This window comes from Suricata suricatta, chromosome 14 (assembly GCF_006229205.1).
Source record: "Suricata suricatta isolate VVHF042 chromosome 14, meerkat_22Aug2017_6uvM2_HiC, whole genome shotgun sequence".
NCBI lineage: Eukaryota > Metazoa > Chordata > Mammalia > Carnivora > Herpestidae > Suricata > Suricata suricatta.
The window spans coordinates 82,917,040-82,944,916 of NC_043713.1; the positions used below are offsets into that span (position 1 = coordinate 82,917,040).

Here is a 27,877-nt window from a genome sequence, read left to right on the forward strand (position 1 = left end):
CTCACTCTCTCTGTCTCCCTCCTAAGATAAGTAAATAAACTTTTAAAAATTAAAAAAAACAAAAGAAGGTAGGGAATAGAACAGGATCTCACTGTGGCATAGGAAAAGCTCCAAGAAGACAGAAGTAGCAATGCAAAGGGCTCCAGGCTCTTAACCTTATTTTGCTGTCAATATTATTCATCATAGAGGGTTAATTTACAATAGTCAAAGCCAAGCCTCAGGGTCCACAGTCTGTTTTTACACATTACCTTATGGACAAGACAATTATGTAAATGGAAAGGGAGGAGATAATCTTATAAATTTCTTTATGTTCATTTATTTATCTTAACACCATCACCTTAGGGAGTTCTCTATTTTAAAAAGATTATAGGCTAGAACCAAACTTGAACAGGAGAACCAAGCTTCAACAAGAGATCACACAGCATGGCCCAGAGACCAAGTCATAAAGTATCCAGATAACAGGAAACCAAAATAAATTCATAGTTGAACCAGTGTTTTCTCTAAATTCCTCAGAAGAAACCACACTCAAGATACTCAAACAATACTACACGCAACTGGGAAATTTGCTAGCACCAAGCCATCTGCTATAATAAAATCGGGAACTTGGAAGATGAATGAGCTCCACTCAAAAGCAACATACAATGCAAAGTGAGACGGACAAATGGAAAAATAAAAGGATGGAGGATGCCAATACAAACCTTGCCACTTTCAGTATTCTTTTCAATCTCTAAATTTGTAATCTGTTTCTCAGCTGCCTCAAGCTGCTGTCTCAGTTTCTTGATTTCCGATTTACCTTCGGAACTGGCTTTCCGAAGTGCATCAAGATCCAAGAGCTTTTCTTCGGTAGCCTTGAGCTGTGATGTAAAATTATCAATAACCTTGGTTTGTTCACTGCATTTGGCTTGTAGTACCTCTAGCTCCTTTACCTTTATCTCAGCTTCCTGCAATTTGTTTAAGGTGTCCTCCATTTCTACCAGATGCTGGTCTTCGGCTTTGTCCAGTTTCGCCTTGATGGCTTCTAGGCTGCTCTCCTTCTCTTTAATGACTGCCATCAGCTTGCCCCTTAGGGCTTCTATCTCTTTAGCATGAGCAGACCTTTCAGAGTCCTGTTTATTCTGCAGGTTTTCTATTTCGTGCTGGTAATCTAGTCTCATCTTCTCCACTTGTGTTTTTAGCTCTGCAAACTCTGCGGTCTCCGTTCCGACCCCCTTGCTGAAGGACACCTTCAGCTCCTCCATTGCCTGCTGGTGGGACGCAATGGCCGTCTCCAGCTTGGACTTCCACAGGGCTATCACGTCAGAATTCTCCTTGTTGGCGTGATCGAGCTTGCTTTTCAAGGACTCATTCTCCTTGGAAAGCTTCTCTGTGGCAGCCAGAAGAGCCTTTATCTCCTTCTGATGTGTTTCTTCACGGGCTCCAAAATGTTCCTTCAGGGAAGTGATTTCTCTCTGGTGGTCAGCATGGGCAGCTTCTAATTTTTCTTGTAAAGAGCTTATCTCTTGCAAAAGGGAGAGTGACATGTCAACATCCCCAGCCGGCTTGTGGGACTCCAGTCTCCTCCGCAGCTCAGCCACCTCCTGTGCTCTCAGTGCTAGCTCTTTTTCTAGCTCCATGATACGGGACTTTTCTGACACTGTAGCCACCTAGTAACCACAGCCCAAAGAGAAACAAAGCATGTAAATAACCCATCACCTGTAATTTCCTTTAACCTTGAAGATCTTTAATAACTCCCCACCACAGGCCACGGTGGGCTACAGTGAGCTCCTCTGTGCTCACCCACCCCTAGTCATTATGGAGGAAGCCCAATTCTGAGAGCTCCAAAGCCATCATCTTGGACAAACTTCCACCATCTTGAGATGCTCAAGAAATTGAAAACTGATACGTAATTTAACTTACTCCAAAACAATTTCTTTTTCCTCTAAAGAAACTTTAAAGAAGTGCCCATCAACTGATAAGTTGAGGGAAACAGTAGCTTTCAAATTTCTCCTTATATCTGCCTAGAAGAAAGAATCCTCCTCATTTTACCTGTTTTTTCCCTACTCTGCTTCATCTAGGATGTGTAAATGGTCATCTATCTGATGCAGCTGATTTTAAAGATCTGTGCTGTCCAGTATAGTAGCACATGTGGCTACTGAGCACTTGAAATGTGACAGGTGCTGGAGTGTGAAACACACAGATTTTGAAGACTCAGGGGGAGAAAAAGAACAGAAAACACCTTGTTAATAATTTTTATACTGATTACGTAATAAAATGATATTGCTTTGGATATACCAATTTAAATAAAATACATTAATTTTATGTTTCTTTTTATCTACTAAAAAACTATGTTCATGCGGGAAGCACAGAATTTTCAATTATATATACGTAGTTGGTATTATACTTCTGTTGGCTAGGATTGGTATAAAAAGTATGAAATTACCTATCAAATGTTTCAATTAATACCACATTAGCTTTAGAATAAAAGCTTCAGCTGGATAATGAAAAAATAACTCATTAACCTTTTTTTTTTTTTTAGGAAGACAAAAATGAGAACTATTACTTACCTGAAATTATATACAAGAATCTTTAGAGATTACACCTTTTAGATTTTATAATTCTATCGGCATTTTAATGTACATGTCTTGTGCCCCTAACCCAGTGGTTCTTAGACTTTAGTATGCAAATCAATCTCCTGGGGTATATGTCTAAAAGGCAGGCCCCCAGGTACTCTCCCATGTTTTGATTCTGTCTGAGCTCTGGGATAGCACCTAAAAATCTGCTTTTTTAAAACAAACACCCCAGGACTATGATAAACACTTTCATAACCTGTGTCCTTTTACTCTTGGGAAATTACTTCCCTCTGATACCTGTTAGCCAGTCAGAGTAATACACAACATAGATGGGAAATGATAGCTTCAGGAATAAAAATGAATTATTGGACTAACCTGGGAAAAAGAAGGGAACATGAATGATTTAAAAACAAATTTTAAGTATTAAAACTCCTCCAGGTTGAAGGCTCCTCTTCCTCACTGCCTTTTACTGGGACAGAAAGTAACTGATACGCTTCCTTCACTTTCTCTGCCCACCTACAGGCTGTGATATGGTGAAACACTAAGATGTCCACAAAGACTAGGAAAAGAAACCAATCGGTTCTCAAAAAAAGAGCGTAAGAAAGTCAGTAACTATTCCAAACCTGCCCGTAAGTGTTATGCTTATGGATCTGTATGCTCCAGCTTAAAAAGGTTAATTTATTTATATGCTTTTTTCTGGGGCAGGATGCCTGAGAGTTGTCACAAAATAAGGTACAAAACATTAATAATCCCCAATGCTACAAGGTCATGAACAGAAATAAATTAAATCCAATAGGGTAAGAGTCTGTAATTAGTCACTATAAAACAGAGAAATGCCAAGTAAAAATAAGTCAAGATAATAGTGTGATTATCCTGTAGCATTTTCACAGCACTTCTGTATTTTATTTTATTTCCCCAAGTCTGCCCTCGGGCAAAACCATGAGTCGGCCTCTCTCCCCAGGGTCGGGCCATAAGAGTCAGATATCGTTTCTTATTCTGGCTTCTGTGTCCACAGCAGCAAGCACACTGCTTATAAATTGGCCTTACTGGCTTAGAGGAGTTCTAAAGCGCTTCCTAAAAGGAAGGTAGGTGATAAGAAACTCAAGAGGCTTATTGGTTGGCTTCACACTTGGCCAAACAAGAGTGAGGATCAACAGAAGACATGACTTATTATAAAAAGAAAATAGGCTGAATCTGAAATAAATGGATAAAACACGCTGTAATGGATACGTTCTTAACCACAGGGGAAAAAAAAAATGTCCATCCAAGTCATTTGCTACCTTACCTACATGGGAAGAGTTCACGGGTTATATATCTATCTATCCATCTCCGTGCTTCAAGAGCCATTCTCATTCAAGGAGCCCAATGTTATCATGAGTCCCTTTTATTTCCCAGATCAAATCTCTGGCTTTCAGGTAATGATGAAACAGCACCAAACTACCAGGATTTTTTTCTTACCAAATAAAGGCAGTACCTTTAACTTTTGAGGCCAACAGAGAACATTTTCTTTCTTCTTAAGAAAAAAAAACTTATGATTTAGAGAAGAAAAATCACCCAATTACCTAGATGTTTAGGTCAATGATTTCTCAGCAAAATAAATTTCCTCAAATACTAATAATTCAAAAGAAAAAAAATCACGATGCCAAATCTGATCAGAGGCAGAATCATCTTTGAAATTTTAACATTAAGGATCTGGACAATTTATCCTTAACAGTCAAATTCATGATTGGTATATACACATGTCCTCTTATATGTAAATGATTTGGATTATTTCTCAAATATTTCCACACAAAACTGCCTCCATAATAGGCAGACTCCATCCTGTGGTGGTTTAGAGCACAGACTTTGGAGACCAGTGCTCTAGATACAAATCCTGGCTCCACTGTTACTATTAGCTGTGTAACCTTGGGCGAACTATTTAATCTCTCCATACCTCGGTATCCTCATCTGTAACATGGGGACAACACTCCTACCTCCCCTGGGGTTGAGGTGAGACCAAATAAGGTAACACTGGTGCAGGGCTCAGAATAGTGCCCACCCCCAAGTAAGCACTATACAGGTGCTCTCATACATAAATAAGTGAAAACATGACCAATGCATTGGCTCTGAGGGCTAAAGACCGTGAGCTGGGATTATAGGAAGCCATGCTGTTGCCAGCACACTTTTCCCTCCTGCCTGCTGAGAATTTCACCTACCAGTGACAGAAAGGAAGGAAATTCAAAGACATACCAGGTATCAAGAAAAAAAAGTCACTGGGATGAAAGTCCTTACGTCTCATTCAAAAGAGCCAGTGTTCCAATTCCCCCAAAAAGTCAGGGAAGAACGCAGGAAAACAGAGGGAAAGTGAAACAACAATAGCAAAAAATTATTCAGAAAACCCTGTCACTGGGAATATGAGAACAAGAGGACAATTGACTGCTTGTGGCAAACTGGAAAAACGTATTTCAAGGTATTACTACAAAGAGCCTCAAATATGGTTGTGGACGTCCGTGCAGTCTGTACAGTTGTAGAGTTTCCGATCTTGATTTTGGCTGAGTTAACCAAAGGTGTGAGTCTTTACCTTTGACAAAGGATTAAATATGAAACACCTGCGCCTACCCAGCAGCCTAAGCTCACAAACACCTGAACAGCACCAAGACCAAACTCAGGTGGAACCACTGGGTCAAGGCTTAAGCCAACTGCAAGGCACGCCCCCCGAGGCATCACCATTGACATACATGGATCTGCTTCATTAAACAGTGAAAACCATTACCCTAGTGTCTTCTAACTCCCTCTGGAGTTTGTCAGCTTTGGTCTTTTCAAAGAGCAGGCTCTGTTCAAGCTCCTTAATGCGGGCATGCTCCAGTTTGGTCTGCGTCTGTTAGTAAAAAGGAAGAGGAAGAGAACACAACAGTGCCACCGTGACATGCCAGCACAAGAGGAGAGAGAGCGGCATGCAGGCTGAGCCACCAGTACCTTCCGCCACAAGATGAACAAAAAGGGGAACGGAGAAGGGCAGAGGACAGACTGAGATGGGGAGGCTGGGGTGAGGATGACCGCTGCGGACAAAAGGATGAGGTGGGCAGAGGACACAAGCTAGTCTACTGAGGAAGAAAAAAAATGAAAACACACGAGGCAAGATGAAAAGTGTCAGATGCATGCAGCCAAATATAAGTTATATTGATAAGTGAAGTTTATCAGCACAAATTAGAATAGTTAATATTCCCCTAAACTATCGTTTTCCCTCCTCCCCACAACAGCTATTTGACATCAATGTGTATGTAACTGACTTGGTGATTCTGAAAAGTAAATTGACCCTCAAAATGATCACTTGCTAATCCCCTAAATATGGAAAACATAATGTCATAAATCTTAAAAGAGTTCAGTAAGTCCCTAGAACAGACCCCAGCACTCCGGCACACAATTTGATGTGAACGAGCATGAAGCATTAAACCTAATGAAGGGAATGTAGAAACTAGAACTGAGAAAATCACACCAGTGGCCTTTGCAAAGATGAGGGAAACGGGAGTGACATTTTTAGCAACATTTCCTAATTCTCTAGTTTCCTTCCAACAGTGGGTTTTCCAAAAACTATTTGTCACCAGGGCAAAAAGGAGATTTTATTTACAAGGGGAAAATTCAGTAATAATTATACTACATCCCTGAGACTCAGATCATAAGAGAGGTTTAGAGCTGACAAAGGGCTCATTTTCTCCATCCTAGGATGAAGTAGTTATCGGCTCAGAAGTGAAAAACAGTGGCTCAGCACAAAGGTATTCATTGGAGCTTCATGCAAAAGGAGCTGGTCAGATCCTAATGTGTTTCAAAACTCCAGAGACTCCCCATCAGTACTTACTTAGACACTACCCGATGGAGAATCCAGAAGGCAAGCTCTTCTAACAGCAGAGTCTTAATCAGTTTGGGATCATCTAGGGCTCTGTCTGAACGCACCTCTGTCCCCACCCAACCGGTTACCGGCGAAATCAACTGATGAAACCTACTGACGGCTGCTCCCAGCAGCTTCTAGTTACTTACATTAAGTATTTTGTGGTTCTAACTCGTCAGATCTATGTCTGGACAATTACGGGCAATGAGAGGGGCACCTGGGGGGCTCAGCTGGTTAAGTCTCCGACTTCAGCTCAAGTCACAGTCTCACGGCTTGTGGGTTTGAGAACCCCCACCTCAGGCTCTGTGCTGATACCTCAGAGCCTGGAACGTGCGTGCGTGCGTGCGTGCGTGTGTGCGCGTCCCATCCCTGCTTGCACCTTGTCTCTCAAAAATGAATAAATGTTTAAAAATATATTTTTAATTATGGGTAATGAGAAATGACAACAAACTCTAAATAAAGTAACAATGTGGTGCAGAGCTTAAGTAGAGGGTGGAACATTTTATATTATAAACATCATTATTAACTCCAGTGGTTCCCTAGGGATTTCAACACATTCAAAAGGTCACTTTGCTTGTGAACCAGGTATAAACCATCATGGAATATTCAAAAGGTGAATAAAATTTTTTTTTCAATTTCTTCATCTGCTTCAGCTCTTTACACTCAACAAATAAATAAAAAAATTTTCAAAACCTAACTGTCTGGATAGTCCCCTTGGTCCACGTGTGCCTTAGACAGAAGCTGTTCAATTTATCTGCTTTTACAAGAAAACAAAAATCTAATCCAGATCTACGTAACTGGGGTCACAGCCTCAAGATCTGAACAGTAAAACTAATAGTAAAAAGCAAAAGGCACCAGAACTTTTCTTCATCTCATGACTCCAAGTTCAGTGTCCTTGGGGTGAGAGGTCACTACTTCCAGATAAAAAACCCAGGATCTACTGCAATGTGGCCTTCCTCCCTCTCTGAGGTCTTCCGGATGACTGCTGTGCCTCCTTGCTGGCCGGCACGCACGCGAACCAGCTGGGACTCTACAGCTGTGTCTGAGCAATCGGCACAGGGAACCAGAGATCCACACTCATGCCATGTGTGCGGTAAAAACGTTACACTGGACAGGACAGCCCTCCTTTTGAAAGTATTCCTTTCTCCCAGGAAGATAGAGCATCCTAAGAGGAAAGTCCTGGGACAGGGACTGAGAGGGAAAGCAAAGGCTCTGCGAGAAGCACACAAGAAAGGCAGGAGGGAGGTCCCATGCAGACTGACACCGGATGCAGCGGGAGCCTGTTTTGGGAGGACAGAAGAGACCCAGATCACTGAAGTAGCTTCACAAAAAGGAAACCTTCAGAACGCAGACTTTTTTACAAGCTCGGTCTTGAATTGTCTATTTCAGCTGCCGGGTGGGTGGTTTAATTTTATTCTCTTACAGTGGTAAAATGAAGCCAAAAGTTTTTTGGTCCTTTCAACTAGCCTCCTGGCTGGCAGGTGCATAGCTCACAGGGTGCTTTGGAGGTCATTTGGTGAAATTTGGGTTGGGTGTTTGATTTTAATCAGAGGGAGGAAGAAAAAAAACACCTAAAAGCCTGGTAGCACTGCTACTAGAAAAATCTCATTTCAATAGTAATAAATTTAAAGCACGCAGCACCTTCACTGAAGAATGCTCCTCCCTAGTTTCACCAACTAGGGGAAATACTGCAGCCACAAGCAGATGCTTTAACTTGTCACCTGCACCGGCAGGCGCTGGCCAGCAGTGGGCGCTCACAAAAAGGCAATCGTCCCGGCACTCAGAATGCCCTTCTGCTCTCACTGAAAATTAGACCACTTGGGGAAACTTTCCTAGAGAATTTCTCTAATCCCTTCAGCTAATATGTTTTATGTTTCTATTAGCTTTCATCTCATCTCTTTTGGAATAATTCTGTTAAAATTAGAAGACATTATGAATTAAGAGAAGGCCAGGCACCCAGATAAAATCCTTTTTTTTTTTTTTTTGGCAAAATTTATAAGCAAACATTTGCTTGTGCATTAAATACATGGACTTATATAGCTTAGTCATTACATACAATTTCTTCAAGATACAAACCTAACTGCTGTGAAAGCCACATGCACAGAAATATTAAGGTCAACGTCTCAGGTCAGATTACGCAGTTAGTATTTGAGTATATCAATAAGCATTTTAATCTGTCATCAATCTGTGTTAACAAGGGAAATCTCCACACAGTTAAGTGCCCTCTTACATTCTCAGGATCTTCAGAAATCTGGCTCTTTTGCTATCAGTAAAAAAATAAAAAAATTAAGCAACAACAAAAGGAGAGATTACACTAAAGTTTCCCTATGTGTTAGGGTTTCAATATAACTCTGATTAATTTCAAGTGAGTTTATCAGACAGACTATACTAACCCAGTGCTGACGGAAAGATTTTCATTTGCACTTCCCCAACAAACCCTGGGCTGTGTTCCCCGTGAATCAGATGATGATATGAGATTTTGAGGTGTTTTTAAATGGATGAAAACAACACAAAAGTTAACTAAAGGAATATGACTATATATGAAATGAGTAAAGAAGGTAGCTATTGAATTATTAATAATTGATTAAATTCTGGGCCTTATAAAACTAGAACGCAGAAAATGTTTTCCTTACTCTCTGTTGTTGACTGTAAAGACAATTTCCAAAGGAATCAGAGTTCCTATTTGGAAGGGCCCTTGAAATGTAAGCATGGTGTGGCCATCAATTGACTTTTAACTTGTAATGTATATTCTTAACAAAATATATATAGATACTCTTCATAAAAATGTATATTCTGAAAACTGCACAGGCAAGTGCAATTTTTACTAAAATATTACTGATTCATTACCAGAAATCTGCAAAACTTAAGTAATTTAATAATTTGTATTTGTCATATATCTAGCAGTGATTTAGGCAGCATCATTTAATTCTGGTATCTAATTAAAAAAACTAATGAGTAATTGTTTAAAGATGATAAATTTGATACTAAAGGAAACGTTTCTGAATTTAAAATATGCCATGGAAGTCAAAGAGGCTGAAATACAAATTGATCTTGTTTTATCCTCTGATAATTACTTTAAAAAAAACAATTACTAAAACATACATTTATTCCTTTTACAGGGTCCCATAAAATTTATCCTGCTCAACTGAAAAGCAAAGCTGAGATAAAGCAAAAAAGTTTGTCTTGTACTATTATGAAGAGACTAAAAATGCTTTGTAAAATGCCATTTCTGATCCTCAGAGACACATCTAGAGTCTCACTTGGACACACTGCTAGATTTATGACTTGATTAACTCCACTTCAAGATTTTGGATTTTGAAGCACCAGAGTTGTAAAAATCTGACTGGGCCACTGGAGTTGGGACAGCACCATTACAGCACAAGGACAGGTGCTGTCACCTGAGCCGCAAGCCGGACCCACAGCCCGGCCGCCCAGAGAGCAGGCTCCTTCCGTGCCTTCTGCCGCCTGAACTGACAGGACGATCCCAGCCGTACTGGTCACTGCTGGTGCCCATAAAAGCTGCAGAGAGCTGGAGGGGTTTTACCTCAAGATCGCCTTTCGTGATGGATTCTTCCTCAACCCGGAACTGAAGGTCCTCAACCTTCCTGTGGAACAAAATCAAAACAAAGCACTTGAGTAGCCAAGCCAAGGAATATCTTTGCCTTACCAGATCAAGAATCTATAATCAGTACCCCAGTGAATGTAACAGAGGATAGTGGAAGAAAAGAAAGAAATCGATTTTTAGGTACCTAGCTTATAAATCTAACAGCTCTTTGCTATTTAAGAAACTTCAGGGACGCCTGAGTGGCTCAGACAGTTAAGTGCCCGATTTCAGCTCAGGTCATGATCTCACGATTCATGGGTTTGAGCCCCGTGTCGGGCTCTGTGCTGACAGCTAGCTCAGAGCCTGGAGCCTGTCTTCGGATTCTGTATCTCCCTTTCTCTTTGACCCTCCCCTGCTTGCGCTGTCTCTCTCTCTCAAAAATAAATAAAAAAACATTAAGAAAAAAAAAACAAACTTCAAAGTTTTAGCCAGATACTGATTCCAGGAGGCATGAGGTAAGAGTTGAGAAAAATCAACTGGTTTTCTTCTGTCACAACCACCAGAATTAATCTAATCAAGACAAGATCAGCCTAAAGGTTTGGAAAAGGTCTGATTACCACAGGAACAGGTTTGAGATTTCAAGTCTGTAATTTCTTTTTACTTTTTAAACTTTTTTAAACATTTATTCATTTTGGAGAGATAGGGAGAGAGCATGAGTGGGGGAGGGACAGAGAGAAGAGGACACAGAATCTGAAGCAGGCTCCAGGCTCCGAGCTGTCAGCACAGAGCCCGATTCAGGACTTGAATCCATGTACCAAGTGATCATGACCTGAGCTGAAGTCAGACGCTTAACTTACTGAGACACCCAGGTGTCCCTCAAGTCTATAATTTCTACTAAGAACAGAACATAGGGGAAAGTGGCATAGAAAACAAATCTCTCTTGGGGCACCTGGGTGGCTCAGTTATTAAGCATATGACTTCGGCTCAGGTCATGATCTCACAGTCCATGAGCCCTGCTTTGGGTGAGCACGAGCCCCAACCTCCACTTTGGGTGAGCACCAGCCCCGCTTCGGGTAAAACACGAATCCCAGGTGAACCCCATTTCTCTCTCTCTGACCCTGTGGGATTCTATCTGCCCCTCACTCGCTTGCTCTCGCTCGCTCTCTTTTCTCTCTCTCTCTCTCTCTTTCTCTCCCTCTCTCTCTCTCTCTCTCTCTCTCTCTCGTTAAAAAAAAAAAGAAAGAAAGATAAAGAAGGAAAAGAAAAAGAAAACAAATCTCTCCTTATACTACCCAGACCTGATATTTTATGGTGAGAAAGCCTCAGAAGAATACTAGTACCTGTTCTAAGACTGGGAGAATGAGATTTATCAACAATTTGAGAATTTGAGTTACATTCTCCCGCTCCCCTGATTTAAAAATCTCTAATTTGGGTGTGGGTTTCAACTAACGCTGTCACCAAGTCAATGAAACAGGATCCCCTGAAGACTGACAGAACCCAGGTAACATCTATATTGCGAATCTTCACAAAATTAAGTGTAAGGAAGAGAAGGGGACAAAGTTCATAACCCATTTACAAAAACTGAAACTGTCAAACTCACTAGCCTTTCTGGAAAAATTAAGAATCAAAAAATCAGGGCACCTGGGTGGCTCAGTCAGTGAAGCATCGACCCTTCATTCTGGCTCAGGTCATGATTTCACAGTTTGTGAGTTCAAGCCCCACTGTCAAGCAGAGCCTGCTTAGGACTGACTCACTCTCTCTCCCCCTCTCCCTCTCCCTGCCCTGTCCCTGCTCACGCATGCATTCTCTCAAATAAACATTTAAAAAATTTTTTTAAAATAAAAATTCTACTCTGTTAAATCAGAAATATAATCGTAGATCATTTACACCCCTCGAGCTCACTGGCAGGGTGGGAGGACGTCTGTCTTGCCCAGGAGTCAGCAGATCGAGAGCTGCTTTAAGAACCAAAGCAAATGGTACTGGGGCCGTGGAATTCAGAAGGGCCTAGGAAGGCCTGTTACTGTATTTCATTTATTTGTAGCCATTTTTAGGATGTGAAGAAAATTCCCTACATAGTGTTTCTCTTTGTGAGAAGATGTAGTATACTTCCACTTGCCCGTCCTGAACATACAGACCAGGTGGCTACTGAATTAAGTTGCTCCCAGGAGAAATGACAAGATGGATGCATTAAATGCGAGACAGGACAAATGTCCTACTGTCCAGAAATGTTCCAGTGGTTTCCAGGCAGACATCTTGTTCAGAGACTGTTAGCTCACAGCCTCAAGAAACCATCAAGAACCAAACTTGCTTTCTCTGTCTCACACCAGTTAGCACCTGATTCCGTCCCGACCTGGATAATCCCCTAAGTGTTTCACATGGAAGTTTTGTTTTCCTAACAAGGTACCGATTTTCTCAAGGACAGGGCCCTATATCACTTACCAGACAGACCAATTTTATTTAGATATACAGAAGTTGTTTCATAAATACTTGGTAACTTGGGGGGCTCAGTTGGTCAAGAGTCTGACTTTAGCTCTGGTGATGATCTTGTGGTTCATGGGTTCAAGCCCTGCACTGGGCTCACTGCTGTCAGTGTGGAACCCACTTCAGATCCTCTGTCCCCACCTCTCTCTGCCCCTCCCCCACTCTCTCTCAAAAATAAACACACCTTTAAAATACATATATACACATACACACTAGGTAACACTGACACAAAATGTCTTCGCACCAAAAATGGTTCCAGGAGGAAGCAGGGTCTGAATCAACTTCATGACACTAAGGCCATCCTCAAGAGGATGTTTGGCACACAGTAGGTGCTCAATAAACAGCTGTTAAATAAAGCAGACCATGTCTAGATAATTCCAAGCTTTTCCCAAAAAAAGTCAAATTAAAGCAAACCCTCCTGGCCCACTATGAAGAGCTGAATTTCCACTGAACACACAGTCATTCCTTTGGTTCTAAGGGATGACACCTAAATAAGAATGTTTTCCTAAGGCCGTTTAGAAGGAAAAACCACACTTACACTAAGGAACAGTTTAAGCTCACCTTTTCTCCTCCTCAAGTTGGTTGAGAAGCTCCACCTTCTCCCTGTCAGCAGCCTCCACCATTGTTCGCAGCTGGTCCATCTTGGCCTCCAATTCCAGGACATGCTGAGGAAGGCAAGGGTGTCAGCGAGTGGCCTCCCTTGGGCCCAGACACAGGCCCAGGGATGCCTCCAAAGAGCTACAGCTAAGTGATACCATTATGGGTTGGCGTGACTCTAAAACCTTTTCACAGTGAAGTGTTTTCTATAATCTCTAATAGGTTACTTCTTGGCCACATTCCTGGAAACTAGATGACAGAAAACCACATCATTGAAGCAAAAGAGGGCAATGGTAAAACAACGCTCATCTTTTTTTACGGCTGAAACGCATACAGAAGATAATCTACAAAGCAGGAGTTGCAATTGTTGGTGAGGTCCTGGTCAACAAGCTCCCCGACACTGGCCCTGAGACCTGGATGCAAAGACCAAAGGACTACGGGAGACTCAAGAAGAACAAAGCTGCATCTTTATGAGGACACAAAGTGGTACCCCAGGTCACAGCTTCAAACAAGCCCAGCAAAGACATTTCTACTCATTTCCAGTGCTCCCGAGACTAGCTCCCTGGCTCCAAGCACCAGGTCGGCTGCTCAGCCTCCTCCCTCGACTTAGAAAGCACCACCATCTCCACAAGCTCAGCTTAGAACCCATCACCATCTCCAAAACAAGGTCAGCACCAGACTTCACCTGGTCGTGTCCGTCCCGGGCCAGAGCTAGCTCCTGCTCTATTTCCCCCACGTGGCTCGTGGCCTTGGCCACCTCCGCCCTCTCTAGATCCCGTTCAGCCAGCAGCTGCTCAATGTGCTGCTGCTTCTCCTTCAGGGCCTCCTGGAGGGCAGTGGTGCCGGAGATCTTCCTGGCGTAACGGGAGGAGGTTTCAGTCAACTGCAAAGGAAAGTTAAAGAAGTGAAGGGCGCTGATGCTATCGGGGATGCAAGGAGGGCGCGAGGCATGCGTGGCAGGCGTCTCCTCAGCAAAGCGAAGGTGCTGCCCCTGCCCCCAAGCTCGCCAGTTATTAGGAAAAGCTTCTCTTCAAGGAAGCAACGCAGCATGTGCCTCCTGACTGTAAATTTCACAAACAACACACCAATGTAAGAGGTCATGGAACAATCAGAAAGATGTTTAGAAGGAGAACAAATGGCTCAAATCAAAGGTACCCTGAGCTCAGCTGACAGGGCCTTGAAGGAATCTGGAAACCTTCCACAAACCCGTTTAACAAGCTTCCATTTCTGCCTGAGCTTCATTAGCAGGTTTCTTCTTCTTATGATGTTTTGGTCAGTCTTTTGCTCCTCAGACTTGAGGTCAAGACTTTCTTCAACTTTTTCTAACTACCATTAAGTAACCAGGAGGTCACCCTTGGAGCCCAAAACCGTCCTCTTATTGATTAAATGGCTGACTTTTGTCAGGATTTTCTTCATCTTTCTTTCAAAATGAAAGGCAGATAAAAAAGAATGAAATCTTGCCATTTGCAACAATGTGGATGGATCTAGAGAGTATAATACTAAGAGAAATAAGTCAGAGAAAAGGCATACCATATGATTTCATTCATATGTGGAATTTAAGAAACAAAACAAACGAGCAAAAAAAAGAAAAAGAGACAAACCAAGAAACAGACTCTTAAGAGAACAAACTGATGGTTACTGGGGGGATAGACGGGAGGATGGGGGAAACAGGTGACGTGGTGGGGATTAAGGAGGAAACCTGTGATGAGCACCGAGTGTTGTAGAGAAGTGTTGAATCACTAAATTGTACACCTGAAATTACTTTGTTAATTAAATTTATTAATTTAAATAAAAACTTTTTTAAACAAATGAAAGGCACAGGAGATCTCACCCAGGAATCCAGAACTTGAAGACCTGAATCCCAATCACCCAAGAGAGTTATGAAAATCAGATGAAGAGAAAAACTCTACCTGCCTTCAAAAGTGCATGTGTGTGGGCAAGTCCATGCGTGAGAGACAGACAGACAGTATTAACATACTCCCTAAGCGAGGGGGGGAGGGGGGAAAGAGAGAGAGAGAGAACATGCAGAGAGAGGAAAAACAGGGAAAGAGAATCTGTGGAGAACAAGAAGGAGGGGATGGGAGGAGGGGAAAGGAGAGCAGAGAGGAAAGCAGGAGGAGTCAGAGAATAAGGCAGATCAGAAAGGTGGCAGGGGGAGGGGTGCAGAAAGCAAGCTGCCTGGGTCCTCTGTGACTCTGTGCTGTTTCCCATACCGACTCCTCAATGCTGAGGAGACCTCCTCCTATTATGGCAACGGGTAATGTGGACTAGTTGAAGAGCATTCTTCCAAGTGAGGCTCCAGGGGCTGGGAGGAGTTCAGGAAAGGCCTCATTCCTTGGCAAGTGCTTGTCCAAGGCCTTGTCTTAGAGATCAGATCGCTGATCTGAATCAAGTCGGCCCTGACTTCATCTCCTGCAATCAAAGCCTCATCTGCTCTTCATGAGTCTATCTGAGCCCTCGTCCAGAAGGCAGAGAGACTGAGGATCTGTCATTAATACTTAGACAATCTGGGGCTTCAATGGATTCCTTTACTCTTAGGGTTTCTATTTCTGTTTCTTTTTCGCATAATTTCTTGAATTACTTAAACATACTGGGGCAGGGAAGAGTGTTCTTTTAACCATCTGACCTCGGCTTTCCAATTTCATTACATGGTTCAAATTATACTTTCTCGTACTAATGTTGCCTCCGGGACACACTAACTCTGAGGTTCCCTGCACAGAGGTAACCCAGAGCGCTGCAGCTAAGCACTGGGCATTGTGGAAGATTTTCAAATTTCAAGGGGAACACCTGTTGTACACCGTGCAAACTACCAACTTGGGGCAATGGAGTTTGAGGCAACTGGACTACATTCCTTTTGATAACGTTGTGCCTTCCCAAAGCTGGGCCTTGGCTGCTGCCAGTGACAAAAAGCCAGTACTGTCAAAAAATCAATGTGTCACAGGAAAGGAGGGTGGCAGTGTTCAGTGAGACTCCAAGGTTTGACAAGCATGTGCAGTGCCCAAGAGGGGCATACAACCTAATAGTAAGCCTGGTTATTTAAGAATTAACTATAAACATTTTTTTCCCCTCTCAATGTGGATCATTCTTTTTGAACAACTGCTAACTTTCTAGAACATAGATATTAACTTGTTTGGACTTAGTTGCTTCATAAACAGAACTGCTGGCTATTTCTTTCCACCCAGGGGCTCTAGGAAAAAATGACACGGGCCTGAGAAATCAGAGCACTTGGACACCTCTGTGCTCAGTACTTCCGGAGGACCATTCTGCATTCAAGAATCATTAGACCTTTCCATGCATATGCATGTGATTATGGTGGGGAGATGTATTTCTAGGAAGTCCCTTTTTCTGTATTTTTGCATATTCCTTTATGGTGATTTTTGGTTTAGAAACTACAGCCAACCTCTATAAAAAGATATGCAAAAATCAAGCTGTTTTACAACATAAGAAGACTCTTTTTCTTTTGTCACTTCTCTTCACTGAGTGAGGTGAGCTAAGACGGATCAGAACTGGTCTGAAAAGAGGAGAGTTTGGGGGGAGCAGGGAGAGCTTGGTTGTCTTCCAAAGAAATGGACACATACAATTACAACGTAATAGAAGTTATTCAAGGAAGAATTCCTAATCCAGAGAAGACACTTCCATGGACTTGTTCCTGGATTGGCAAAGTAGACTAGATGTCCATGTGAGTTTGCTGAACAAGGCTTTGTCCAAAGAGGGGTGGCTTCATCTCTATGTCACTGCTCTTATCAAGCCTTTCTTGTAAAAATCCATTTGTAATTTTTCTGTTGAAGATGCAGACTTTCTTTCCATATGCAAAATGAAGTAGTCCATGCAGGTTACTTATTTTACCTGAATTTAAGACAAAGAAAGTCCAGCCGGCAAGCAGAGGAGCATGCCTCCCTCACCCTACACGAGAAGGAAAGAATGCTCCCCTTTCTCTTCCCAAGGACTGGGAGCCGTGAAAGAGAGGGCAAAACGGTAAAACAGGCCAGCAGCCTTCCTCTCAATCACACCACTTAACATCCTCCCTCCTGTCTGTAGTTTACGGTCAAAACACAGAGACCCAGAATTCGGTCTGGAGCGCAGGCTTACGCTGCCATACAAAGCGAAACAGTATTTGCCTCACGTCGAGTAAATAAATTTACTGGTAGGTGATGAGCCAAAAAGTTGTCGCTCTGACCCTAATAAAACACCGTATTAACAAACAGAATGAACCACCTCTGCCTCTTTTAATTCTGATCTATTTTTACTGATCTAATGGGGAAAAGGGAGAGAGAGGAAACAGAAGGGAGAGGAAGAGATGGAGGGAGGAGACACGGCGTGGCACCTCCTAGCATCTTTGCAAGTTCTGTTAGTTCCACCCTGCGTCCTCTGGCGCAAGACAGGAACCCCCCACACGCTAACCGCTCTCGGCGGGTTAGACTGTATTAACATACTCCCTAAATTCTAAGAACATGATTTTTCTCAGAATACTTTAGTTCCTCAAATTGTTTCCAATCAGAGACCTAAGTTGTTGAGGAAAACGTTTTCCTGTCATTCGTGTGCCCAAAATAATTTCAGAGAAAATCACCCCATGTTAGACTCAGCAGTTACTACAGACGCACCAAGAACTAGTACATCCTTGAGCCCTAAGAACCTGAAAGCAGAGTTCAAAACTCTATTTCACAATCTATCTCCTTGCTAAAACTCTGTTGTAGGACACCTGGAACGGACATCCAACAAGCTACAACTAGCACTCAGTCCAAGGCAAGTTAATAGCCCCTAAAGCAAAGCAGGTCTCCCAGCTGCAGGCGTTCGTGGTGCCTGGAAGGGAGAGGCGTGCAGTGAGGACGGGGAGGCTTACCAATCCGGTCCGGCTGGGCTTGCTGCTCACGGAGGAGGCCACCGAGCTCATGGAGCTGAGAGACGAGGCAGAAGGGCTGCGCTTCAGGCTGGCGGGCGTGGTTGCCATCACTCGCCTCACAGCAGCAGCCTTGGCTTTGGCCGGCGTCGTGGAAGGGAAGCCAATCTTGGTTACTTTGTGGACAGGAGCAAACAAGCCATATTTCGGTTGGCACTGAAAATACCTTTAGAGAAAACAATAAAAGCAGTGACCAAAAAAACAAAAACAAAAACAAAACTTAATTACAAGAAATAACTATAACCAAAAGCATAGTTTTTTGGTTGTAACTCATGACTGGTTTGCTGCACATTCTACCAATATGCTGGGGTGATCAACCAGCATGTAGCATTCACATATATGCGGGCTGATAACCTCCATGCTGTTTTAGAAAACACTAAAAAACAACAATATGATACTCAGAGACAGAAGTACTGATCTATTACTAAAGATCTACTAAAGGCCAAAGGGAATAAACAGATCTAGCTGATAAACTGAGAACAGTGGGGTTCAGACTATGATGTGTCAATCTAGGTTCATCAGTTGTAACAAATGTACCATGGCGTGCAGGGTGTTGATAGTTGGGGAGGCTGTGCACGTCAGGAGCAAGGGACATGTGGGAATTCTGTACATTCCTCTCAATTTTGCTATGAAACTAAAACTGCTCTAAAAAATTAATAAATCAAATGCTTGTTCAGAGTCTACTCAGATGCATTACATATTACTAAGAGAGACAGTTAAAAGAATATCTCCCATTCTGGTGGGGGGAAAATCAGTGAGCCTTAGGAAATGAAAGTGCAGCTCTTGGTGAGAGCTGCCTGAGGGCCTGTACGTGCAAGAGGGAGGCGAGATTCCAACTCCGGACAAACCTGGTTCCAGCAACAGCCCCGTCGTTCTTCCCAAGAGGCTCATCCAACTCCACACCGCACCACTCCCCCTTGGCAAAGTCAGTCTCCCCAAGAAACCGGACTACGCCAGCCTTGGTGCCACCAACCTGGGAAAAGAGGATGTAAAAACAAAGAGATGAACAGAATCCCACAGCTTAATCCTTTGCAGTTGCAACTGCCAATTAAGTACAGGACTCTCCGCCATTACCCTTGACAGCTGCTTCTCTTTGCCTTCTCTTCAACTTTTAAAGAGCTTTCTCCAAAGATTGGCAAAGTTTACCTGAGTGACTGACATTACCAGGGTGATCCGATATGAAACAGCCTAAGCATATGTAGTCATTGGGCTCTCCTCCAAATTAATTCGTCCCTTCATTAGAAATATTTTATTATTCCAAAGGGATTTTCCTGCTTCCAAATAAGTATTTGCGAGGCACACTTGGGTGGCCGAGTTGGTTGAGCAACTGACTTTGGCTCAGATCATGATCTCATGGTTTGTGGGTTTGAGCCCCACATCAGGATCTCTGCTGTCAGCACAGAGTCCTCTTCAGATCTGCCCCTCCCCCACTTGCACACTCTCAAAAATAAACATTAAAAAAAATAAGTACTTGCTACAAAGATAAAACTGGTACGTCATTAAAGGAAAACAAAATTCATCTATACTACACTGTGACAGACGCTGTGTCTATATACTCATACTTCCTTTACATCTTTATCCACAGAAAGCGATATACATACATGTTAAGGACAGGTACACATCTACACACATTTGCTTTTGGCCTAAGTGTATGTTGTATGAAAATGTGAATTCTTTAAAGTAATTTAACTCTATGGATATTTTCCACTGTGAGGCTGTTTCCTCATGGCTATTAAGATTACTATTCTTCACATTCTATTTGACAGGCACTGCTCAACGCTGTCAGTCTCCTTTAATGTGTAACTCCGTCCCCGCCATTGTTTGATGTACTGTGTGAACATTATTTCCAAAATTACCCACCACCATTTATGAATTATTCCTTCTTTGTCATTACTTTTCTGTTTCATATAATCATTTTGGGCACACTAAAAACACACTGATATGTGTGAGTCTTTCCACAGCTTTGAAAGTTCAAGGTCTGTGCTAGAGCCAAAGCATTACAATTACTGCTGCTTTACTATCTGTGTCCTTTCCGCTAGCGCCGGTTTCCCTTACTACTCTTCAGAGTACTTTTTAAAAATTTTCTTACTTTTTTCCTAACTGCTTCTTTATAAATTGCCTCTGTTACAAAGAGGAGTCACTGTAGGAACTTAAGATCATTACAAGGAAGAAAATAAGTATTTTGCCTATATTCTCAGCACCCAAGATGACCCCTGCCATGCTGCAGCGGGCTAGGATCCCGCAGCACATACGGACCATGAGAGGCACTTTCCTCACGTCTTTTTTGGGATGTTCACCTTTTTCTTATTGATTGAAAAATAGAAAAACCCTTATACATAATGAATTTAAATTAATTACTGAATAACCAGTGCATTCTCATAGTTCCAAAAATTCTAAAAGACATATGCACGGGGTGCCTAGGTGGCTTAGTAAGTTAAATGTCCGACTTTGGCTCAGGTCATGGTTCGTGAGTTCAAGCCCTGCATCAAACTTTTTTTTTTTTTTTTAAAGGAGCAGTTTTAGAAGTGAAGAGCCTGCTTCGGATTCTCCATCTTCCTCTCTCCTGCCTCTCCCCTGCTCACACTCTGTCTCTCTCAAAAAGAAAGAAAGAAAGAAAAGAAAGAAAAGAAAAGGAAGAGAAAGAAAGAAAGAAAGAAAGAAACAAAGAAAGAAAGAAAGAAAGAAAGAAAGAAAGAAAGAAAGAAAGAAAGAAAGAAAGAAAGAAAGAGAGAGAGAGAGAGAAAGAAAGAAAGAAAGAAAGAAAGAAAGAAAGAAAGAAAGAAAGAAAGACGCATGGAGGGAAAAGTCTCCTCACGACTGCCGTCCACAAGTGCCCGCTCCCACCTCGCAGGGAACCATGGCTACTGATTAGCAATGCCTCCTTCCTCCTAGCATTTGTCCTTGCAGATGAAAGGAAGTGTTAATGTATGTTCTTTTCCTCCCTTTTATTTTTACACAAAGGCTAGTGTTTTACATGCACTGTGCTGCACCTTGCAGAACACATAGAACTTCCTTCTGTCTGCACCTGCGGCCATTCTACTGTGTAGATATGTTCCAGTTTATTCAATCAGCCCCAACTGATAATTAGGTAGGTTTAATTAATTTAAGACATTTAAAAATAAGTTTGACTAAGTCTAAAACAAGTTGTGTTAACCTGGGACGGTAATTTATTTTACCGATCTTAAAAAGGAACCAGCTTTTAGGCTTTTTTTCTCTTTTCTGATATTCTCTGTTTTCTTGAATTCATATTTTATCTTTACTATTTCCTTTTTCCTACTTCATTTTGGTTTATCGTTACTTCCTTCTTAGTTTTTTTTTAATTTTAATTTTTATTATTTCTTTTATGTTTATTTATTTTTGAGAAAGACAGAGTGTGAGCAGGCGAGAGGCAGAGAGAGGGAGACACAGAATCCGAAGCAGGCTCCAGGTTCTGAGCTGTCAGCACAGAGCCTGACACGGGGCTCGAGCCCATGAACTATGACATCATGACCCGAACCAAAGTCAGATGTTTAACCGACTGAGCCACCCAGGCGCCTCTATTTTTTTGTTTTAAGTAAGCTCTAGGCCCAACATGGGGCTTGAACTTACAATCCAGAGACCCAGAGTCATATGTTCTACCAACTAAGCCAGTCAGGCACTTCTTCCTAGTTTCTTAAGACCAATATTACATTTATTTTTTTGTCTTGTTTTTTAAGACTAAAGGCATTTGTTTCAAATTTTCTCTGCATATGGTTTTCTATGAGTTTGAGACGGCAGATGTTTTTCCAGCTTTGTTTAACCCTTTGTTAAAAATGGAAAAAAGTTAAAGCCTAAAGCATATGTACTTTTTTTTTTATGTTTTATTTATTTTTGAGACAGAGAGAGACAGAGCATGAGCAGTGAGGGGCAGAGAGAGAGGGAGACACAAAATCTGAAGCAGGCTCCAGGCTCTGAGCTGTCAGCACAGAGCCCGACACGGGGCTCAAACCCATGAATGTGAGATCATGACCTGAGCCGAAATCGGAGGCTTTAACCGACTGAGCCACCCAGGCGCCCTGCATATGTACTTTTTAAAGTTTATTTATTTATTGAGAGAGAGAGAAAGAGAGAGAGAGAGAGAGAGAGAGGGAGGGAGGGAGGGAGGGAGGGAGAGAGAGGGAGATGGGGGAAGGGCAGAGAGAGACAGAGAATTCCAAGCAGATTCCGTGCTGTGCTGTCCGTGTAGAGCCTAATGTGTGGCTCGATCCCCAACTGTGAGATCATGACCTGAGCCAAAATCAAGAGTCAGATGCTCAACTAACTAGGCCACCCAGGTGCTCCTCAAGCCTATGTACTTCTTCTCTGAAAGGGAAACTTTTTGTGAAACTGATTTAAGGAACCACGGGAGATAGTTTAAGGCACTCCAGGCCTTAACGGGCAGGAAGAGCATGTGCAGGAGACAGAAGGCAGGCAGCGCCAGGACATTAGAGAAGCATCCTGGTGTCATGACAGGTGTCACCGAGGCAAGACAGAGATGGAGAAAACTCCACGCCAGGAGCCCTGTTGTGTGTGGCACTGCAGCCTGCAATGCCCAGCCCAGCACAGCACTCAAAAAAGATTTGCTGAATAAATAGAAAGTGACTTTCTCCACTGGAACCTACGTAGAAAAGGCCAGTTTTCCACATAAACTGGCAGAAGGAAAAGGATCTCCCGTGGTTGAGACTGAATGTGACATCTCAGAAGCGAGTTAAGAAAGAAATACGCTGACACAGAGCATGGCTCTGAAGCTGGACAAATTCAAATGCCAGCTCTATTAACTACTCATGTTGCTTAATTTCTAAAGTTTCTTCATAAGTAAAATGGTGATAATGGTAATTTTAGAGCTGTTGTGAGGACAAAGTAAAACAATTCACATAAAATTGCTTAGAGCAGTGTCTGACAGTGTAGAGCTCTAACAGATACTAGTAGTGAGTCTGCCCACGCTAATGGGAATACGAGTGCTAGATCTGGCACTTAGACCTTTTAATACTCTTACTGGTATTCATGGAACCTACAAATAGTCATCTACACAAAGCTGACCCCAGTGTTCTCCACTCTCCTAGATCACATCACTCGGAGCTGCCCTCTACCCAAGCATCACATGAACAGGACACAGGTCATGAAAGAGGATACAATCTCATCAGATAATCTGTTGAATTCTTTGGGCGTGAGTCTAAGTTACTGTCATGACAACTGTTTTTCTAAGAGGCGTCTAGTAGGCCATAGTCAATAAATAATACAAGCAAACCACAGGCTTCATTCAGAAGCTTTTTTTTTTCTTTAAATGCCACAGGGGCACCTGGGTGGCTCAGTCAGTTAAGCGTCCGACTTCGGCTCAGGTCATGATCTCACAGTTCGTGGGTTCGAGTCCCACACTGGGCTCTGTGCTGACTGCTCAGGGCCTGAAACCTGCTTCAGATTCTGTGTTCTTTCTCTCTCTGGTCCTTTCTTCCGCTCATGCTCTGTTTCTTGAGAATATTAAAATACATATACCAACATATACCACAAATAGGTGGGTGCTGCTGTGGGCTTGGCACCAGCCTCTGTCTGTACTGGTGCAGGCCGCTGTGGTGTTTAAGGACAGCCCACGGAAGAATCTCATGAACAGGTAGTGATTAAGGACACTCAGCAGGCATGGACATGTTTGGATTTCCAACAGATACCCTGCTGGACTGTCATGGAAGACAATATCCAGAACGTACCATTTCTCAATGTGGTGACAGAAGCCCTCACCAGCAATGTGATCACTCTGATCCCACAGGATCCTCAAGCTATGATTTCCACAATTCTTTAAAAAGAGAGAAGCTGGAACAAAACCCCTCAGATTCTAAGACACTACAGGAAAGATTCATTCACCAGGAGTGAGACAGAGGGTCTATGAGGGTCAGGAATGTGGAGAGTCCTTCCGGCACAAAAGACTGGTCTAATCTTGCATGAGAGAATCCACCCTGGTCAAAGCCCCGATGAGTGTACCTGTTGTGGAAAAAGCTTCAGAGCCAAAGGTAATCACAGAAGAGAAGCCCTATCAGTGCAAGGAGTGTGAGAAAAGCTTTATTCAACGAGGTGGTCTGGCCATTCATGAAACACTCCACCCTGGGCAGAAACCCTATGAGTGTGTTATTTGTCAGAGAAGTTTCAGGAATCAAAGTCACCTTGCTGTTCATAGAAAAAAGTTCACAGTCGTGAAAAGCCTGCAGTCAGAAAGGACGCTTATGGGTGCCTGGGTGGCTCAGTCAGTTAAGCATTCAACTTTAGCTCAGGTCATGATCTCATGATTCCTGAGTTCGAGCTACATGTCAGGCTCTGGGCTGGCAGCTCCGGGCCTGGAACCTGCTTAAGATTCTGTGTGTGTCTCTCTCTCTCAAAAATAAATAAATATTTAAAAAAAGAACTCATTACTAGAGAAAAAAATTAACTTAAATTAGAAACTCAACTAAAGGAAAACATTGTTTTCATGCTTTAGAAAATCTCAGATTTGTAAGTTCTTGTTCATTCATTTAATATATATTTGAGTGCTGAGGTCCTTGGGATACAAATATAAACGAAATACAGTTTTGGTCACTGATAAGAGAAATTGAGACCAGCAATTCCAATTCCAGCAACAAACAGTAAGAACTTTAAGAGATTTCTACAAAATGCTGTGCAAACATACAAATACTCTTCTTGCAAACTCCTCTGACAAACAAGAACACTGATAAATTCGGCCAGCTAATGAGCAGGTCCACAAACAGGAAAGAGGAAACACCTGACGCCCTCCGAACCCTCGAGTTAGTACCAATCCCAAACAAGCCACGGAGTCTCCCTGCGTCTTGGTTTACTAAGCCGTCAGCTGTTCAATGAGTGGTAATGAGGGACTGTTTCAGAGGAATATTATGAACAACAAAACTTCCTGAGATGGCCTCTTGTCTGCCATATTCTAATTTAAGGAGCTTATTTATAAAAAGGTAAATATGACTAATTGGTATTTACTAAGTACAAATTTAGCCCTGACTTAAAACCTAACCAGTGGTGAAATGAAGGTGGCAGCACAGGTATTTCGTATCACCTCAACTAGAGGGCCAACCCCACTTGGGGTGGTTCTTTCGAGCAAGTCCCCCACAGAGAAGGGTAAAACCTTCCTAACCTGTTTTCCCCATGGCTCCCCTAGCTGCACCTCTTGTGGTCATCCTTTACAATTTTACCCGCCCCCCCTTCAAGGATACTGAAAACCCTCTGGTTCTTTAACAATATCTATGAGCACCTACTATGTGTCAGGCACCATCCTAAGTGCTGGGGATATGATCATGAATGACATACAAAGTCTCTAGACTTTCATGGAGCCTAAATTTTGGTCAGGGGAAAATGGACACTCAACAAGTAAAGAAGCAAAACGAACGTTTTAAGTACTGTAGAGGGCTAGGAAACAAAACAAAATCAGGTGATGTGTCAGCACCAGTGGAGGGTTTTCAGCTGGGGCGGCAGGAAAAGGATCCTAAAGGAGGTGACCTTTGAGCCAAGGCTCAAATGACTACTAGTCACTAATCATGTGAAGACCCAGGGGCAGAACCTTCCAAGAAGAAAAACAGCAAATCCCAAGGTGCGAATGAGTCTGGGGGTTGGAAACAGCAAGGAGGCCAGCGTGGCTGAGTGGAGTAGGGAAGGGAGACATTTGAGGGAGAGAAGGTCGGCAGGGTGGGCAGGACCCGGAACACTTGGGCCCTGCAGGTCGCAGGAGGGAATTCAGATTTTTACTCTAATGTGATAGGAAGCCCTATTAGACAGCAGTGTACTGGTTTTGGTCACTGCCAAATCCACAGCACCAAGAACAAGGTGTGGCACAGAGTAGACACTCAGCATATTTACTGAAGGTGTTAAATACAGCTGTTACAGGGTCCCTGGGCTAAGTAAACATCGCCGTTTCCACACTCCCTGTCATCATTTTGAGTCTCTCCATCTCGAACATGATAGTAAGTAAGCCCCTTAGAAAAATCATACAAGTGCAGATGACGTGGACCAGGCATCCTCTCAGAAGCGCTCACTCTCCTGAGAACAAACAGGTTAAAAAAAAAAAAGACGGTATAATTATAAAGACAATGTTATGCTTGCTTTGCACATTAACTCTTGAAATTCATCTTCCCTTCTGCAAAGCCTATGAGAATACTAAAAAGCAGAAAGAAAAAGGGGGTGCGGTCAGGAAGGGTTAACTTGCTACATCAGAGCATGGGCACAGAACTATTTTTTTACACAAGCTTATAAGTAAGTACCAAAATCAGGACATTTTGAAGTAGGAACAGGAATTCCTTTAACAAAAAATTAAGAAAATACATAGGTGAATGGAGAATGAAAAGTGATATATCCATAAAATGGAATATATTTAGCCATGAAAAGCAAGGAGCTACAATATGATGAACCTTAAAACATTATGCTACATGGGAGAGGCCAGACACACAAAAAACTATATGTTATATAATGGCATTTATAGAAAATGTCCAGGAAAGGCATAAGACAGAAAGCAGACAAGTGATTGCCTAGGGCTGGAGGTGGGAGCGGAAAATTACTTGCCCACTGGTAAAAGGGAACTTTTTGGGGTGCTAGAAATGTTCTAAAACTGGAATGTAGAAATTATATAACTCTATACATTTATTAAACACCACTGAATTGTACACTCACAATAGATGCATGTATTATACCTCCATAAAGTTGTTTAAAAACAAAATAGAGGGGTGCGAGAGTGGCTCAGTCAGTTGATCATCAGACTCTTGATTTTGGCTCAGGTCATGGTCTCACAGTTTGTGAGATTGAGCCCCATGTCAGGCTCTGCCCTGAAAGTGCTTGGGATTCTCTCTCTCTCTCTCTCTCTCTCTCTCTCTCTCTCTCTCTCTTCTCTGCCCCTCCCCAACTTATGCTTACACTTTCACTCAAAATAAAAACATAAAAAAATAAAAGATTAAAAATATATATATACCAGCTATCTTTTATACCCACATAGAAGATAGGTTTTGCTTTTTAAAAGAAGGATGATAAATGGGGTAATGGATGTATGTCACAGCAGCAAGAATAGGATTCCCTTAAGGGGCTGGCAATGAGGAAAAACTGAAATGCCACCTGGGTATCAGACTGCAGCTCTTAGTTTACTTAGTTTTAAAGATAAAAGACATATAAAAATGTATAAAGATGCTAGTATGCTCACTACCTAGATTAACTTGTAACTATTTCACTCTATCACTCATAGTATTTCTAGAATACTACCACAAAAAAATGATCCAGCATGTAACAGCCAACCATACTGTGTATGTATATTAAACAAATGTTCCCTGGAAAAATTACCTGGGAACCAGGAAGAAGTCAACAAATCCATTACCAATCCCTGAGAAGCTGCAAAGAAGTTTTCTACATTTTTCCATCTCTAGAAACCCTGTTCAAAATATTCTTTGCCCAAACTTCTGAGTCTCAGGTTCAAGATATTTTCATTAATTCTGCTTAAAGATTTCATGAAAGCAACATTAAGAGTCAGAAGATGTGATCTAGTAACAGGCTTTCCAACATGAGACTCAGCCCTGGCAGCAATCTTTCCTGTCTCCGAGTCGCACAGTAGGACAGAATGATCTGTGTTCTCAACCAGAACTTCCGGAGCCACAAGAGCCTACATAAAGTTCTCAAGGCTGGAGAGATACCAGCTTTGGTATCTGTTAGGTATCTTCCATTTGCAAAAAGAACCTCATCTCACACTAATTAGCCAGGCGCGGGGACTGAGCCCTGGAGAGAACACTCTCAACATTGCAAAAAACAAAACCACGGATGCAGACAAAGCACCATTAAGGGTTTTATGTGGGAAGAGCACAATCAGGTCTACATTTTAGATCCACCACTTTGTAACTGTGTGGAGAACAGAATGGGAAGAGACAGGTAGTGGCCTGGACAGTGGCCTGGAGGTCCAGGTGAAGGTGATGCTGGCCCCCTTCAGATAG

General features: G+C 42.4%; 1 protein-coding gene across 3 annotated transcripts in view; it reads right to left on the reverse strand.

Moving 5' to 3' along the window:
- CLIP1 (CAP-Gly domain containing linker protein 1) overlaps positions 1-27,877 on the reverse strand; it is a 97,552-nt gene that overhangs the window by 45,903 nt on the left and 23,772 nt on the right. For 2 of the 3 annotated variants that reach the window (XM_029922018.1, XM_029922019.1), the window contains exons 4-9: positions 18,782-18,906; positions 17,877-18,099; positions 13,722-13,919; positions 13,001-13,104; positions 9,959-10,019; positions 699-1,643 (exon numbers count right to left, since the gene is read on the reverse strand). In XM_029922018.1, coding sequence (XP_029777878.1) covers positions 699-1,643; positions 9,959-10,019; positions 13,001-13,104; positions 13,722-13,919; positions 17,877-18,099; positions 18,782-18,906 — 1,656 coding nt within the window. Of the gene's footprint in view, positions 1-698; positions 1,644-5,301; positions 5,407-8,644; positions 8,678-9,958; positions 10,020-13,000; positions 13,105-13,721; positions 13,920-17,876; positions 18,100-18,781; positions 18,907-27,877 lie in introns of all 3 variants that reach the window. The other variant, XM_029922017.1, reaches the window with a different exon arrangement.